General features: G+C 42.0%; 1 protein-coding gene across 8 annotated transcripts in view; it reads left to right on the forward strand.

The window, feature by feature from the left end:
- PTPRZ1 (protein tyrosine phosphatase receptor type Z1) overlaps positions 1–15,082 on the forward strand; it is a 949,709-nt gene that overhangs the window by 483,146 nt on the left and 451,481 nt on the right. For all 8 annotated transcript variants that reach the window (XM_069629084.1, XM_069629085.1, XM_069629086.1 and 5 more), the window contains exons 7-8: positions 4,144–4,301; positions 4,430–4,580. In XM_069629084.1, coding sequence (XP_069485185.1) covers positions 4,144–4,301; positions 4,430–4,580 — 309 coding nt within the window. The remainder of the gene's footprint in view (positions 1–4,143; positions 4,302–4,429; positions 4,581–15,082) is intronic.

Here is a 15,082-nt window from a genome sequence, read left to right on the forward strand (position 1 = left end):
ATTCTCATCATTTGATTTACCAAAGTATGCGCTTTTTGTTGCAAAAGTCTACACAGGGTTATTTTTGTGGCCTCTACAGTTTGGGAAGCCCAGATAAATCAGGTTATTCACATACAATAGGGGCGCCTTATCCAAATATCATTTAAATATGCATTTATTCCTAATCATAGCAAATTGGATAATTTTACTTTACGTCAGGTTTACAATTAATTCATTATCTTTTGCATTTAAAAGGCGTTGGAGACCTAATGGCATCTGATCGAACAATAAAAGTCATCCACATAGGCCAGCCACAGAATACAGCAGGGTCCCAGCTTATGGGAAACAAAGGCAGCAGAACTCACATGTTATCCCACATCAGAAACATAAAGGTTGTCGAGGCAGGGAGCCAAAAGCCAGATCTTGTAACAATCTTATGGGAAAGTGCCCCCTCATGGTTTAACCTTACTTGAATTACTGAAGACTCATGCAAACCTATAATGAGTATTAACAGACACTCCAGGATTCCCCAGCTAGCCAATTTGGACCACAGATAATTTTGGTCGACCTTGTCAAATGCTGCAGAGAAGATCATTGATGCCGCATAAATACTGGTCACCTTTTTGGTCCATGCTAAATCTTGGAAATATCTGATCACAAAGCCATTAAGGTAAGTACTGAGTTTCTTCCTGAAACCAGTCTGTAACTTATTCAGCCTACCCGTCTCAAGTGCCCAAGCCTCTAGATGTATTAAAAGGAGGGAGGCAAAGGCCTTGCTATCGGCATCCATAATGGTAATAGGCCGATAGTCCATCATTCAGCAAGCTTTTCTACTCAAATGATATTTTTAAAAAGTATGGTAAGAATAGTGGACCAACTGTGCGGCTCTGCCTTAAAAAGCCTATTCGAAAACAGATTTGGCCCTGAAGTCCTGGAATAACTAATTCCCCTTATGACATCTCTTGGTCTAGGGTACCCAATGACCGATGCCCCATTTTGGAATTGGTCTTAGAGCCAATTTGATAAAGTTTCTCAAAATGGGAAATGCAATCGGACTCGGTCACTGCATTGATTTACTTACAAGCCTGACTAGACACCTGTGCATTAAAAATTTCCCAGAAGCGTGAGGTATTCCTTCTTTTTAATAGATCAAGCATTAATTCTGCATCGTTTTATAGCATACCTGCACAATGTTTTCTAAGAGATACTTTTTAAATTTCTGCTTGATTTTTATCCTTAAGTAATTCTTTTGCAACTATTTGGACTTGCATGTTTTTTTTCCGTGAGTGCCATCTCTTTATCAAACATATGGGAGCGGGGTTTAGGATAAAATTGACCGTTCTCACCAATCATCTTACTTAGAAAGGTATCTTTAATAACAACTTCCAGATATTTATTATAATTATCGGATAGTCGTGAAAATTTCAGCAAAAAAAACAAATGTATAAATGACCTAATTTATTGGACCCGCATCGTCCATCACCTCTCCTACCATAACGTATACCCTTACCCCACTCCCCACCTATTATTTACTACACATATGCTAAAATACCTACCATTTTCAGTCAAATAAATTCAGTCAATTTGTTGCATTCATTTTTTTCTACGGATTCGATAATTATATAGGTTGAAAGTTTCCATTTTCCAATCATAAGTGGATTTACTAAGGATAAATCCCAACCTTTTGTTTAGATGGCCCCCAGTGCCATAATTCCATGAAATACGGTTCTTTCCGGAGCTAACTTTGAGACCGTCTAGGGTTTCATATTCTGTGTTACCCAAATTAATTTCATAAGTAGACAGCAACATGTGATGGTCACACCAGGGTGTACCTAGCACGTTTAAAAGACTACACCACGCATACAAGACAGTCGGATAAAACATAAACCAGTGTTCAAAGGATAGGTCCTCTATGCCGTGTAGCATAGCTAGAGATATCAACTCTTATGGTGCAGTTTAAAATCTGAAGGCCCAGTGATGAAAAACCAGAAACTCACTTTCTCCCATATACTTCTTTTTCTTTACTAATCAGTGATTGTAATGCCATACTCCACCCCCCAGAATTCAAATCACCTGCTAGCAGTATTAGTCCTGTTTAGGTTGCATATTGCCAATCCAATATACATTGCTCAAGGTCTTCCAGCAGAGAACCCAGTGATCCAACCCCCGTAAGCCAATAGATATTTACCAATAAAGTCTTCCCAAACAATGTCCATTGACCACCTTTACCTTAACACCCAGGGAACCAAAATGGAATGTATCCAGTTCACGTGCACTAAGGCCCTGGAGAGACTTCATTGCTGCCATAAGACCGCCAGAGGGGTGACCACATTTACTCCTCCTTGCCTCCTGTATAAAAATAATGAAGCCACCAAGGACTGGACAGTCAACGAGCCACGTTTCTTGTAGTATTATAATACCATGTTTCCGTAACAGGCCCATCAGCTCCAAATTTATAAAAGGATGGACGTTCCCTCACGTTTTCCAAGAAATCATATACAAGAAACCAGGGGTACTAAAGACGTGCATGGGTTGTCGTTTCAAGTGGTTTATCTACCCCACTAAGTGTGCTTGCTAACCAAGACCAATCACCTTGTTCAATATCATTGGGTCAACCCCCTTTCGTACTTGCAACCTCTCTACTGATGTTACCATTACTATCTAAGATAACAGATACTACAAACTCACAATAACCCATTATTAACACACATGTGAAACTGTTTGTTACTGTTTTCTGGTTTTTATATGAGTGTTCTAAAAAGGTGCCCAACTGTGTCTTCAAAGTGTAAGGAAGTGGCCAAAGGATTCCTGCCTAGACTGGGAGGGATGTTGGATCATGTTAATTAGACCAGAGTGCTTAATTAGCCCAGTGTATCATTTCTTGTTCTGGATAGTAATAGAGCTGATAAAGTAAACAAAGCCTTTAGTGTCATTGTACAGGGTACATTTCAAATGTGTGTTGCCCTGACCCCACTAAACTTTGGAAAGGAGTGGAATGTCTTCTCTATTCTGTCCCACCTCATGGCTTCCCAACCCCTCACTGCATGAAATTGTTAGGACAGACATGCCTCCTCCTCCCAAGAATAAAACACAAGCAGTGAACCGTGTACGCCCCAGTTGTGACAAACTGTTTGTGATGATCGCCAATAAGGGTAGACACATGGCGATTGAGGTAATTTCACTGTTTGTTCACCTGGTCAATGGTACAGGATGAATGTAGATGGCCATAGGCTTATCCTTGACTGCCTCTGAGAGCCAGGGATTTGTGACGGGGAGTGTCTGAACAACTGTGGTGTCTTCTCATCAACCTGCTTTGCCAGAACATCAAGCTTCATGCCTGAGAAATTCACTATGGTAGAAATCCTGTGTTTGGTGGCTTAGATGGTGGGTATAGGCCCTCCAGCCTTCTTGAAGGCCTTAGGGCAACAGGATGTTACCGCCTTTTCCGACTCCGAATGTGAGGTTTATCCCTATCAGCAACAGAATTTTCCCACAATGCTAATATTTTATTTTAGGAAATTGGGGCTATGAGTTAGACAGCTGCTGAACTCCAGTGCTGGGGCCTGCTGAAGTTAAGTGGGGAAAAATTATGGGAAGGGGGTTTGTGGGGGTGGTGGTGAGGAGCAAGCACAATATATCCGACACCCTGGGAAGTTTCCACCTACATACCGTGCCTTCTGTTTTCTCAGCACCTCTTCCCATCTACTAATTTGCGAGGGTGGCCATCACCACCACTTCCTCCACCATCACTCCCAAAGATCCATTTGAAACTCATATATCATGGATTGCTTCTTAAAGGGTGCATTGTGTTTTTGAAAATAACTGCTGCACCTCTTCCAGCCTCATACACATGCAGCAAGAATATTCTGCTTGGGTTAACAGTCTTTTCCCTTTGTCAGCATGGAGTAATTACGGTTACCGCACTGCCAGAAATGTAGTGGAGTCACTTGGGAATCCCTATGTGGTAAAGGTAATTACCACATGTGGATGTTTTTTCAAAAGCTGATCCCATGATGAGGGCCTTATTCTGTGGGATGTGTGTTGGAGGCATTGTGTTCCTTTAATGAAAGTTTGACATTACTGATGAGGACCTTTGGGTTCTATAACATGAACCTTAGTCATCTGTTAGTCATCTTGATCATGAACTTGTACTTTTTATTGCAGGAAAACAGGCAACATTGGAACCATTTATTTTGCATAATCTACTGCCAAATTACACAGACAAATATTTTACCTACAATGGATCACTCTCATCACCTCCCTGCACAGAAAATGTGGAATGGATTGTATTTAAAGATACTGTTAAGATCTCGGAAATTCAGGTAGGGTTACCCATTAATTTTCATAGGTAAAGTACCTCTTATGCACTAACACCATGTATCTTGTTCAATAGCACAATCCTACATTTGCATTTTTCCTTATTGGAACTTTTTCACATTTTCTTCCTCAGCTGGAATTTTTCTGTGAAGTGCTGACAATGCAGCAGTCCGGCTATGTCGTGCTAATGGATTACCTACAGAACAACTTCAGGGAACAGCAATACCAGTTCTTGGGGCAGGTGTTTTCTTCTTACACTGGAAAGGAAGAAATACATGAAACAGGTATCTGTAAATTAATTTCTTCTCCTGTTTTCATTCTTAAGATCACTGATCCATAGTAATGAGAATATATTGTTTTTATTTGGTATCACTTTGTTTTGCAATTGATATAACTTCCCCAATGTTCATATCCCTTCTATATGCATTTCTGCCCAACTGTGCTAGATAACCTTCTCTTTTCTTATTTACCATTTATTTAAGTGGAAACTATGCCCAAGAGCACTGTAGTAATGCATATAGCAGCACAACAATGTCTCATATTACAATGTCTCATATATCAATGGTACAATGATCAAGGACACTGACTATTATTTGGGCGGCATAATAAGGGCCCCCTTGGCTAAGTGGAATTTGTCTTAATTTATGTAGATTTTCCAATTGTTCCAACCATATATGTCTTGCCAAATTGCATAAAACAAAATGTCGAACCAAAGGAAGACACCTCCAAACACTTGAGAAAACCTTTTATTTATGTGTGCACTTTACAAAGGCTGTCCTTTTGCGATTACACAGGATGTTTGGAGAATGCTGTTTTTTGGTTGCTGTGTATTCTTAATACATAGATACATCAATGGTGCATAAACTAGGACTCTAAACCATGCCTAAATGATTGCATATGACATCTGTGACTTTCTTTGAACACTGCATGAAGTGTGTTGAGAAAAACAAATATATTGTTTTTCTTTTTAACATACGTTAGGATGCACAATTCCAGGTCCAAGGCATAATCATGGGTACAGCCATGATGGATTGATTGGAGAGGGCACACACTTACATTTCTAAGAGGAGATAACCGATTTAGCAAAGATGCAGAGCTTTGGGACAACTTCCTAGAAAATGTAGTTGTCATTTTCAATGGAGTCATGATTACACATACAGATTATGATAAGACAACTGATACAAATATGGCTAAATAGACTTGTGTTTGCCTCTTGAACTGCATTTGACGTTTTGGATTTATAAATGTACATTGAGAATGGGAAATGTGTTACAGTACATCAATATTTAGGAAAATAACTTCCAGAGACACAATTTGACATCAAAAAAGTGTTCATACCAAACCATTAAAATTATGCAATAGTCCGTATGGCAAAATGCCTCTATCTCAAACACTATGGTAACCATACAGTTTTAATAGATGTATGGGTCTTCCCTTTTCCGACTGTCACCCACTGTAGTCAATAACTTGACTTATCTAAATCTGAGCAGTGCCACAATCATCCTCATTTCTTACTGTATCTGACTTGAGGCAACAATTTCAAAAATTTAGCTCCAGATTGTCCAGTAGGAGAACTCCTGATCATTAGTGAAATCCATATATTATTTGTTCATAAAATGATGTCCTGGCCGTTGCATTCAGTCCTTCTTCAATACTTGGGGTTGAGTGACTTTTGAAGAATTCATTTTTCCTTCATAATTGGAGGGGCTAATAAGCATTTTTCCAAGTTTACCTAAGTCATAGAAGTCGTATATTAGACTGTTGACTCGTTCGGTATCAGGAATCCTTTCATTTGTTTTTCAAATACACTGACATTGATCAGCTGAGACCAGATCAAATACAATGATAGAGCTTTCCAGTATTACTAACATAATTCTGCTTCTGTCCCTTATACATCTCCGGCATCTCGAGTTATCACTTTGCTTTGATGTATATAATTCAAGTGTGTCCAGTGCCAGTTGTGCAGCGGTTTGCAGTGTGATTATTTCATAAAACCCTTTTTTAAAATGTTTTTTAAAGTATGTGTCTGGGGGCATGTATATTTGCGTTTGGGGGGTGTTTGTGTGAGTATGTGCAAGGGGCTCCATGTCTGTTTTTGTTACCTTAGCCAATACCAAGGCAGAATGCTTCAATATATGGTGCATACTACACCATACACAATGAAACACAGTCTAGAGACAAGAATGTTGGGTCCAGATTGAAGAAGGTTTAACAATAGTAATTGAATATTGACTAAAACACACATAGGGCCTCATTCTGAGTACGGCGCTAACCAATGGCGCTATTAACGCCTTGGTTGACGCCGTACCGGACCGGCAGCGCCTTGGTGGATGGCGGAATCACCGCCCCATTCCAAGGTTGGCGGGGCGGTAATTCCCCATTCACCAAGGCTCTTCCCCATTCCCAAATGAGCCCCCATAGGGCTCAATGGGAATGGGGAAGATGCAAATAACGATGACCGTTCATTACGGTCACCGTTATTGGCTTGGAGGCCCCTTTGCGCCCTCGACTGTAACACCTGCTCAAAGCAGGCGTTAAGGGCGAGGGCGCAGAGGGAACTCGGAGTATGGCGGTAAGGGATTACCGCCACCGGTCTCGTTACCGGTGGCCGCTATCCCTTACCGCCATACTCGGAATAAGGCCCATAAACTTGAATCAGTTGGAGAAAGTAATGAAAAGATATCAATCACGGTGCACATATCACAATCACCTGATTTATTGATTGTGTCATAGCACACATATATGCTGTTGGGACCCCTTAATGTATATGGAAGTTGAATCAAGTTTTTTAAATGTTCTAAATGTTTACAGGTGTCATTGGGGAGGAACGGCACCACAATCAAGTTGACAAATGAGGAGATATTGCAAGCATTCATGAGGCTTGTACTAGTTATAACAATTATCTTCTGTCCAGATACTTTTATGGAGCTCAAACCTTCTCAGTGGGAGAAGGCTCTAGTCTGTTGCAAAAGCTTAAATATTGATAGTGAATTGAGCTGGCAGGAGGACCATGAAAATACAAAATGCATCGGCAGGTACTATTACAATCCCATAGATGGATATGATATCGTAGGCCAGATGTAGCAGCTTTTTCCTAGTTTTTTTTCAATTGAACTGTAAATGCTGTTGAAGCAGGCATATTCCCAAGGCTGCATCTGTGAATACATTTGATGTGCCTACTTGCACTCTGCAACCAGTTCTCCTTGAAGAAGCAGGTATAAAAAAAACTCTGGTTGAGAGCTAAGATCTAGGTAGGCAGAAGAAATGGTGCAATGCCCTACACCATATGTGGTGTTGGTTATTATTCAGATTTCCTTCAGACGTGTCTGACCCTAGGAGTAAGCGCTGGTTATGGGGGAGATTGACAAAAGTGCTGTATTTCTGCTTGCGTTCCACATCATGCTCTTAGTAAGAGCTTCAGATATTTCAGACTTAACTGTTTTTTTAAGTTTGGAAAATTTTAAATGCATTAGGTGTTTTTTCTTCTGCAGGTTGCTCCTGACATAACTACATAAGGACGAATGAGCATGCTCTGCAATTTGTTTTGTGTTTTGTTTCCAAGAGGATGGGACGTTCATAGATTTGTTTCTGTTTGCTTGAAATGTTGGTTGTCCTGCTCTTTAACCTAAGGTGGATTCAGGACTGAGCTATGTTGAAAGATTGGTTTAGGTTTCAGTTAGCTAATGGGGGATCCTGCAGACACCTGCTCTAATTTTGATGCCAATAATACATATTGCTTCTGGTCCAGTGCTGCCACACCATTCTCAATAATCACATAGTTAGTAATATTCAAATAGATATTTATGTTGATTTAGATATTTTTCCAAAGTCTTGACGACTAACCAGGACAGTCACTAATTTTTAGGAGCCTGCATATGAAGAAATGTACAAGGCTGCCAGGGGCAATGCCTATCTTCTTTCAGATTTGTCCTTCTTCTTGCATTAACCTCTTTCAGAGGAGGCACTGGTGTATTTTAATATTAGCTTGGGTATCACAATTGGATTAAGAGCCCATCATTTCTGAATAGAGGGTTGAGAGTAACTATGAGTAGTTGAGCTATGTCCCCTATCAACATCCACTTCTACACATTTATCTTCTTGATTTCAATGGCCAATAACAGATGGCATGTTGACTTTGTCATGTGCTTTCAGGAGGGGACACCAAGCTACTAATCTCAATACCCAGTGTTGGAATCAGAGGATCCAAAACTGTAACACATACATTTAAGTAAGTATGCCAAAAAATCAACAGAACACACCTGAGTCATAAGAAAACATTCAAACCCTTTATTGACTTAGTCATGATGGGTTGGGTTAATGGGATAAGCAAGTGTTGTGAGCACAAGGGTTTCCTCAATTGTTTAAAGGGGCTGTGGTATGTGAGGAGAGATACAGCAGAAAAGAACGTACATATACCACTAGCTACCCACCTCTAACACACCGAAAGGTGGCTACTTGTCAGAAATTTACCTCACAGTAGGAATTTCATAGGATTATATCTCCCACCATAGACAAAGAAATGTGTTTAGCATATTTGAATTATTATATCAAACAACATGGTAAAACAACATAAAAAACCTATTTCCAGCGTTTGTTATTTGTAGAAACACAAATGGGCGGAAGAAGCAGACACCAAAACATTTGCAATGTACAATTTGCGTGATGTTAGTAATGGTGTATTTTGATCGCATTTTCAATTATACAACAACATGGTATAATAGCGTGGGTTGGGTTAATGACTATTAGTTCTAAGGGCCTCAAACTAGAAATAATAGGGCTCACTATATTAAAGGTTTGAGGATCAGTCAACTCAAAGTGTATCAAGGACCTAACTATGGAAAATTCCTCACCAGTCTTCGTTTCAGAGATATGGAGCCTACGGGGCTTCTTGGCAATCCAATTTCTCAGTCTGAGGGACACAGTGCCTAGCTCACTTCTTGGTCATCTCAGTCCAGGGGATTGATCACCCTGCTCCTTTCTTGGCATACCTAGCAAGTATTTCTTCCCTTTTACTTAGAACTATCATCATGTCTACATATTTTCACAATCTAGTCCCACGTTACCCCCTGAGCCAATATCAACACATTTTACCACCCTCCTAATACTAAGTATGTATTCCTATTTTATTATGGTCCCTTTGTCAGGCTCTGATATTACCACCCTCGCGCCAAGGGTCAACCCCTGAGCATGATGTTCCTTTCAGAATTTCAGTAGCGAGATGTTCTCACTCCTCCTGGACATAAGGTGCAGTATTCTCCCTGCATATTGCCATGTTTTGGTTATATTATCTTTCAGACACTGGCCTAAGTGGCCAAAAGGCCTGATCTGGGTTTTCACAGCAGCAACTCTCCTGGGCAGCGTCTCTTCCTCCTGACTCCTGCGCTCCAGCTTGCAGCCCTTTTCTCTCTGGTCTGTGAGCAGGTGGGACATGCCTACTGTAAATCCTTGAACTTTTTAATGTGGTACTCCTGATTCATTTGGTTACTCAAAGTTTGTTATTTCTTCCAAGTCTGTGAATGGCTATTGCCCTTTTCAACCAGTCCTGTCCATGGATATTCTTTGTTTAGTAAGGTTCATCAGTTGAAACTGATCATTGTGTCCCTGCTGGAAATTACACTTTATTACTGCTAATGTGATGACAGGCAAGAGCTTAAAATATATGTCTGTCATTTTGTAGGCAGACGGAAGAGCTGTGTCAGCCTCACAGCTCCATAGCATGAGGTTGTGCCTACCCATCTCCTCCTTACTGGTTTGCAGTCATTTAGGAGAAAAGTGAACATGTTTATTCAACAACATTCCCTCTTCCTGCTCCTACCTGCAAGGCAAAAAACCCCAGGGTCATCTTCGATTCCACACTCTCATTCTCTCCTCACATATCTGACGTCTCTAAGAAGTCACACTACCAGCTACACCTCCTCAGAGGTATCCTTCCCTTCCTCTCCTTCCCCCAGAAGCTCACTGTCTCTAGATCCCTGGTTCTCTCGAAGCTGGACTACTGTAACAGCCTCTATCTAAATCTTCCTGCCTCTACTCTCCGCCCTTTGCAACTCATCCAGAACAGAACTGCGAGACTAGTCCTTGGCCTCAAGCCCATGGACCGTATCTCTCCAGGACTGAAATCACTACACTGGCTCCCAGTGGCTGCGAGGATCAAGTTCAAAACCCTCTGCATTGTCCGCAAGGCCTTCTGGGGCCTTGGGCCAAAATACCTTCAACTCCCTCTTCCTAAATATCTTCCTTCTCGAGCTCTTCGCTCATCCACCTCCAACTCCCTCATGGTCAGCCGCTTTTCCAAACAACGAGTTGGTGGCAGATCTCTCTCCACTGCAGGGGCCTCCCTCTGGAACAGCCTTCCTGCCGCCCTGAAACTTGAGGAGAACCATCTCCGGTTCCGGAAGCATCTCAAAACCTTCCTCTTCGCCTCCGCTTTCTCTCCCCCTCTCCCTTGCTAAAGTTACTAAACTGCAACGAATCTGCAACTGGGCCACTCACCTTCTCGTCCTTGGCCCAGCCACTCTCCCCTGCACTACCTCCCTGGCACCCCCTGCACTACGGGACTGTGTCTGTATCCCTACAGCCCCTCCTTCCCAGCTCTTATCTGCACTTACTCGCACTGCCACTAGCTGGCCCTTGTTACTTTACTGCATGCTATTACCCTGTGCTGCACTTTTCCCCTCTCCCTTTCCCCTTGCACTTCTCCCTTTCCCCTCCTCCCTTGCACTTGCGCAATCTGAATGACACCTGGCCTAGTAGGATCGTTGTATGTCTCCCCTTGTTCCCCCCCCGCCTCGTCGCGCCTTGAAACACTTGTGTACAGGCGCGTTATAAAAACCATATCATATCATATCATATCATATCATAACCACAAGTCAGCAAAGAAGGCAGCGCTGCACTTATGAATGGGAATGCCAAAGATGACAGCAGCAATCATGGTTCGCATATGGCTCTCATTACAAGTGGAATTGGGCTCTGTGACAGTCACCTTTGAGGGCCAGGTTGGATGGGACCAAAGGCTCTGGGAGGAAGGGGAAGCCACTAGCTATGGGAAGTAAAGCTGGGAGGTGGCACAGGTTGAATTCCCCACAACCTCCCTGATGTGACCATAGTGGGGCTGACAGATCAGATGTGGGGACAAAGTGAAGGTGTTGTGAAAGATAACTGGCCTTTGGGGTAAGCAGTTCCAAGAATTCACTTGTCCATGACATTATGCAAATTATTCAATAAAGCAAGCAGGAGGCATTTGAGTCAGTCCGCGATTTGAGCAGACTGTGGAGTGGTCTAGCGGCTCACAGACCAACTTATGCTGCACAGCCCATTCTCACCTCAAGCTGTGGAATGATTAGGCAATTTATGAACTGCAGGATCACAGTAGTGCTAAGGAACACACCAGGCATAAAGTGCAGGGAACCAGACATGGATCTGGAGTGACTATCATGAACTAGCCATCAGACCTGAAAATGGCTGCAGCTGCCTTTATGCTTTTATCCCATGCCCACCCTACTAATCATTTAATTATCAAAAGTGGTAGTTAAGGAAAGCCACACTGTACAAGTACAGTGAGGAGGAAAGGGGAAACAAATAGGGAGGAGGTAGAACCCATGGGCCCTGACTAATTCCCATTGACGGGGCCTAACCAGGACACAACCAACTCCCGGCATTATTGGGACAATAACATGGCTAATACAGTAAAAACTGAAGCAAAATAAGACAAACAGTGTGGAAGTTAGGATGGCAATGTGAGAGCTGTGCAGAGGGAGACAAAACAAGAGCGAGCAGTTTACTAAGCAATGCAGATGAGTCTTAGAATAATGTTTACAAGATCCCACTGAGGGTGATAGCTCAGATCCCGGCAAGCGGTAGAAAGTCTTAAAGAAGAGCAGATATGATTTCAGGCGTGTTTGGGACTATATCCCAGGGCCTGGCTGGAGCCAGAGCATCACAAATAGTAAGAGACCAACCAGAGCCTTTAATATGCTCAAGCACAGGAGGATGGCCCTTGTTTGGGTAAGACAAACTTCAGTTTGATGATGCTTTGAAATGCCTGCTAGTTATCATTGTGGGTATTCCCTAACGCTTGTGGGAATTGGAAGTCATTGTCTGGTAGGCAACTAGTCTGTCTACCTTCCATGAGCCAAGGATACAACCCATGATATGAGACATGGAGCAACCTGCAAAGCAGGCAAGAAAGTGTTTTGGAGCACCCCCTATGACTCAGTAACCAGGGAGTAGCCAGCAGGGAGCTATGATCCTGGAATATTTAAACCAAGGATCAATCGGTGAAACAGCCAAGAAAGCGTGCTTGGGTGCATTAAACACCTTGTGACTGTGAGTGACCTGGTAAAAGCCAGCATGGATCTATACTCTTGGAACTGTGTTGTTGTAGAATATGGCACAAACTTGGACTGATTTATTAGATTTTCTCAGGTGAGGCCATCACACTTGTTTTGTTATACCTCCATCCTGACACTGTTAGAGCAAGTTATAACTCTCCCAAAGATCCTGTAGTACTTTATTCCACCCACATTCCTAAAGCTCAAGGAACAACTGAGACTAATCAATAGGATGAACTTGTAGATCCTTACTTGGGTGGTCCAAGCTCAGTCCAGATATTTTGCTCCTTCCCCGCCTGGCCACAGTTTTCACAAGTGCTGCCACATTGGTGCTTCTTTTCTGCTATGACTCATCTTTGTTCTGCCCTATCCTTCCTGTGAAATATTAAAGGTGTGGGACTTAACGTATGGTGCACTGAGTGTTCTAATCTTCCCCACCACGACAGCACATCATGAAATACTGAGGTGGAAGGTGGTTAGGTGTCACTTCCCTAAGTGGTAAATGTTTATGTCGAAAGAGCAGCTAGTTTCAGCAGTGAAAAAAAGAGGGATTGGGATCAGAAGAGGGTCTCTGATAAATCCCCCATTTACCTCCTCCCATTTGTGCATTGTTAGTGGGTGGGCTTCCATCGTTGATTACCTGTTTTAGATATATGTTTTGATAGCTGGGAAATGTGCGTTTCTATTATTTTATACTTTATGGTTTGAGTAGAATTACATTTTTCTTTTATTTTTTTATTTTTTTCCCATGGATAATATGTTATCTTTTTATGTATTATGTATAAAGTTTATAATGTAAACTAAATCACATTAATAATAAATTAAATTAAATTATATGTTTTTGGCATTGAAGACTTGGGTATCCTCTATGAAAGTGCAATGACCACACAAACTGCCCCTTGAAAGAAAGTCAGTCTGATGCTAACTGTTTATATTTCTTCCTTAAACCTTAGGAACCAGGTACCTATTCTTTCTTTAGGATTCTGCAATTCTTAAAGTAATATTTCCAGGGCAGAAGAATCTATTTCTGTACATCAAGAGGAAAGGCAGGACATCTGTAACCCACACCTAAAGATGAAGTACCATAAGATTCAGAATATTTTATAGTAGCAATAGTAGTATTGCTGGCTCAGAATCCCTAATCTGCATCCACCGAGAATGAATGAAGAGAACAAACTTCTTGAACGAGCCTGGCCGCCTCATGATGAAGTGGTGAGGCTATTCCCAGCAATGTCTTCTTATCAAACAGAATGAGGCTGATCTATAGCCCTGGTCAAAGTGGTGCAAACAAAAGTGCTTGGACTGAGGTAGGAGATTCTCTTCTTTATTGTGTGCCTAGGAAACACTGGAAAACAGCCCCTGTGTCTTTTAGAAGGCAAAAGAATCCACCACTGAATTCTAAAAGTTGAAAACATTTCTGAGACCTTCGAGGACTTCTATGGCTTACTTGATATTGGCCCACACTATTTGAGGATTGTCTGACAAAATGAGAGCATTGCACAAATGCATTATCAATGCGTACAGTGCCTTCTGAAAAAGAAGAGATGTTCACTGTCAACAAGAAGCAAATAGAATGCATCAATATATGGACAGGAACCAATGTGCCGAACATGGTAGCACAGACATGTAAACCGTACAGAGTACCAGGCATATGATGTAAAGACAGGTATGCATGATCTGAAGTTAGCATAACTTCATGCATGAGCAAACGGATGCACATGCAATATCCAGAAATGTTCAAATGCCTTGAATTGAGTAGGCCAGATAGCTTGTGTTACCTAATTGATGAGCGCTTGCAAGTAGAGCTCCATCATGTCTGCAGTGCAGAGATGAGAACATGGCAATTGAACTTACTGCATGCTCGCTTGTGGCTTACTCTCTGGTTAGGGGTGTCCCAGTGCTATTTAGTCCTTCTTAGTTCAAAGATATAGGCAATCCTTCCCTGTACACATCATACGGCTTCTGCAGCAGAACTGCAGGTATGTGCAGCAATGCATGGTGTCATGGATTTTTGTGAAAAAGAGCTCTATGCTATGAAACAAAAGGACAAACAATTCTGGATTGGGATAACACTTCAAAGACCAACTGGCAGATGATAATGCAAAGGTGAATCCTGTGGCTAGCATGGAAGCCAGCAGCATTTCAGCATGCTCCCACCGTCTCAAGACCAGCCCTGGGAACACATACAAAAAGGGGGAAGATATCTATCAATGGAATGCTGCTGATGCTGACTAATCTGCAGCAACACATATGCCCCAGGCACAAGAGAACACCCTGAACAAAAGTTGTGAAGGGTAATGGTGTGCACCACCCAACTGATCCAGATGCCACTGGCCACAACACAGAAGCCATAATGCCTGTGGGGCAGAAGGCCATAATGCTGATTGTGAAGGATAACGCTGACCACAATCCAGGCATCAGATCACACACGGAACATATTCAGATGCCTGAAGCTG

Source organism: Ambystoma mexicanum, chromosome 12 (assembly GCF_040938575.1).
Source record: "Ambystoma mexicanum isolate Mex_15411 chromosome 12, UKY_AmexF1_1, whole genome shotgun sequence".
NCBI classification, from domain to species: domain Eukaryota; kingdom Metazoa; phylum Chordata; class Amphibia; order Caudata; family Ambystomatidae; genus Ambystoma; species Ambystoma mexicanum.